Source organism: Pteropus vampyrus, unplaced genomic scaffold, assembly GCF_000151845.1.
Source record: "Pteropus vampyrus isolate Shadow unplaced genomic scaffold, Pvam_2.0 Scaffold9234, whole genome shotgun sequence".
In the NCBI taxonomy this organism is placed as follows: domain Eukaryota; kingdom Metazoa; phylum Chordata; class Mammalia; order Chiroptera; family Pteropodidae; genus Pteropus; species Pteropus vampyrus.
In genome coordinates, this window is record NW_011898015.1 from 2,995 (window position 1) to 5,809 (window position 2,815).

Genomic DNA, 2,815 nt, shown 5'->3' on the forward strand with positions numbered 1-2,815 from the left:
ATATGTTCCCTGGGCAGCTTTAGCCTGTGCAATTCTTGTCTTCGAGAGAAACAGGCAGCAAAGGGACTAGCCTGAAATTTACTTCATCACTCACTAGCGTCAAGGACATCTTGAATACTTAAGTATTTCCAGTGGATAAGGACTTATTGATGCAAAAGAAGCCTATGTTTGCATATGGAAAACAGAAGGGCAGAGGACCAGGGGATTTGGGCGAGAGCCACAGAAAGCAAGTGCTACAGAGCCTGAGCATAGTCTGGCCCAGCATGGGAGCTGGTAGACAGAATGCTCCCACCAGGGAGTGCTGCACCCTCCTTTCTCCCGTCTGTGTTTTCCTTTCCTTTGCAAACGTTATTTGACAAAGGCAATTATACTAATTTCCTTCCGAGTGGCCTCAATTCTGGCTTTGACATGATGTCTTGGAGGAATCATTATGCTTACAGGAAAAACACCACCCAACTGTGCACCCATGAGCACTGTCTGTGGTAAATAAAGCCGATGAGACACCTGATGTCTCTGTGTGTTAATAGTTCTGGTTGTCCACAGGTCGTATCCTGGGATCTGGTGCATTTGGGAAAGTGGTTGAAGGAACTGCCTATGGATTAAGCCGGTCCCAACCTGTCATGAAAGTGGCAGTAAAGATGCTTAAACGTAAGTTTCCCTTCCTGGGGATTTTTTGAGCATGGAGATATTAACTGAATTGCTCAAAATCACAGAGCTAGTAAATGCCAAAACTAGGACTAAACCTCGGTTCTTTAGACTTTAGGTTTTATATGTATTTAGACCCTTTTGTCGATTAGATATATTTACATTGTTTTTATTGCCTGTATGTTGGAAAATCAAGAGTGATTTTTAGTTACTTTTTTTTTTTAACTGTAAAGACTAAGGATGTTATTAAGGTCTAAATCGAACCACTATCTATTTCTATTTTAGACTCTTGGTAAATAAGATAATATCTGATCACAGGATTAGCCATGTTTTTAGCTTTTTTGGGGAAGTCGGTAGCTCAGTTGAAATGATAGGTGATTTATTCCTTCAACAGCCACAGCCAGATCCAGTGAAAAACAAGCTCTCATGTCTGAACTGAAGATAATGACTCACCTGGGGCCGCATTTAAACATTGTAAACTTGCTGGGAGCCTGTACCAAGTCAGGTAGGCTTACTGACCTGGGAGGGAGGATTTTCATAGAACACATACCTTTGTAAAAACTGTCAAACCGGCTTTTTAATTCTCCGTTCTGTAAACATGCCAACGAATATAAGTCCCTTGAATGGAGTTGGCTGGATTCCATTGAACTAATGAAAGCTTGTTGTTTTTGAGCAACATCTCTTGCCAGTGCAAACAGCAATTCATGGCTTCTCTGTTTTTCATTTTCATACTCATCTCCTAACCCATTTTGGTCCCTACAGGCCCCATTTACATCATCACTGAGTACTGTTTCTATGGGGATTTGGTCAACTATTTGCATAAGAATAGAGACAGCTTCCTGAGCCGCCACCCAGAGAAGCCAAAGAAAGAGCTGGACATCTTCGGATTGAACCCCGCTGATGAAAGCACGCGGAGGTGAGTGCGGAGAGAGAGACATTGCTGTGAATAATTGTCTAATGAGCCTCACCAGTAGAGAGACCCTATGTCCTGACAGAATCCATGTCTGTAGATGTAGATTCTGTGCCAGGAGGTAGCAAGACTTAGAGTCCAACTGCCTGCCCCATCGTCCCACGTCATGGTGGCTGGCGATTGTTACATGATAATGTGCAGGTGTTTTGGACCAGGATATCATGTGGGGGGCCTTGCTGATAGGTTTGAATGAGAGCAAGAGTTGAAATTGTTCAGGGAGCCATATTCCTATTTATATGTGGTCCGCTTAAGATCTATCGAATGCAGGTCTGGCTAGGGATGCCTCAGTGAAAGAAACTCTCTGAGGATCTTCAAACTTGACATACTGGTTCTTGCTGAACCCAGGCCTATAAATCAAGCCAATGATAGTGATCCCCACTGCAGAAACCTGTGAGCGGCTGTAAAGATCTCTGCAGATATGAAGTTCTGTAACATCGGAAAGTACAGTGAGTTCACTTTACATTAAATTACTCGATGGACACCAAATTGGTGCTAAAACTATTGAGTAGCAGGAATTGTCTGTCTAAGGCACATGGTCATGTGGCATGGGTTTGTGACCTGTGAATTGAAAAACAGAATTAAGACAGGCACACCTGAATTGAGATGATCTGTGTACTTGTGTGGTTATTGATTCACACTCATCTTCCCAACTGTGTCATCTCATGTGAAGGGTGTGCGTTGGTTTTGCTTTCACTCCCTCTGCCGCCCTCCTGCCCACCATATTACCCTGCAGACGGTAGGCACCTGCTTGTCACTGACCGAATACTGCCGATCACTACAGAGGGGCGCCTGGATAAGGATTATTTTTCTGTTTTTACAGTTATGTTATTTTATCTTTTGAAAACAATGGTGACTACATGGACATGAAGCAAGCTGATACCACACAGTATGTCCCCATGCTGGAAAGGAAAGAGGTTTCTAAATATTCAGACATCCAGAGATCGCTGTATGATCGCCCAGCCTCATATAAGAAGAAATCTATGTTAGGTAAAAATGTCTTTGCTCACCTCACTCTTTGAGTGTTGTGATCTTCCGGTGGTTTAATGTGATACTTAAAATACTCAGAGGGAGGTGAGCAGGCGTGGTAAGTAGAACTGCCAGGCCACACGGTCCCTAAATGCAGTTCTGCATTTCAACTAGGTCTGTGCCATGTTTTCATCGGTTTGTGGCCTGTGAATTGAAAAGAAGAAAAAGAATAAA

The 2,815-nt window shown here is 43.1% G+C and overlaps 1 protein-coding gene across 1 annotated transcript; it reads left to right on the forward strand.

Moving 5' to 3' along the window:
• Positions 1–332: 332 nt before the first annotated feature.
• On the forward strand, positions 333–2,785 carry LOC105310682 (platelet-derived growth factor receptor alpha-like). The gene is made up of 4 exons (XM_011386816.2): positions 333–648; positions 1,040–1,150; positions 1,408–1,561; positions 2,436–2,785. Exons 1-4 carry the CDS (start codon positions 621–623, stop codon positions 2,632–2,634), a joined length of 492 nt encoding a protein of 163 aa, XP_011385118.2. The 5' UTR covers positions 333–620; the 3' UTR covers positions 2,635–2,785.
• Positions 2,786–2,815: the final 30 nt, after the last annotated feature.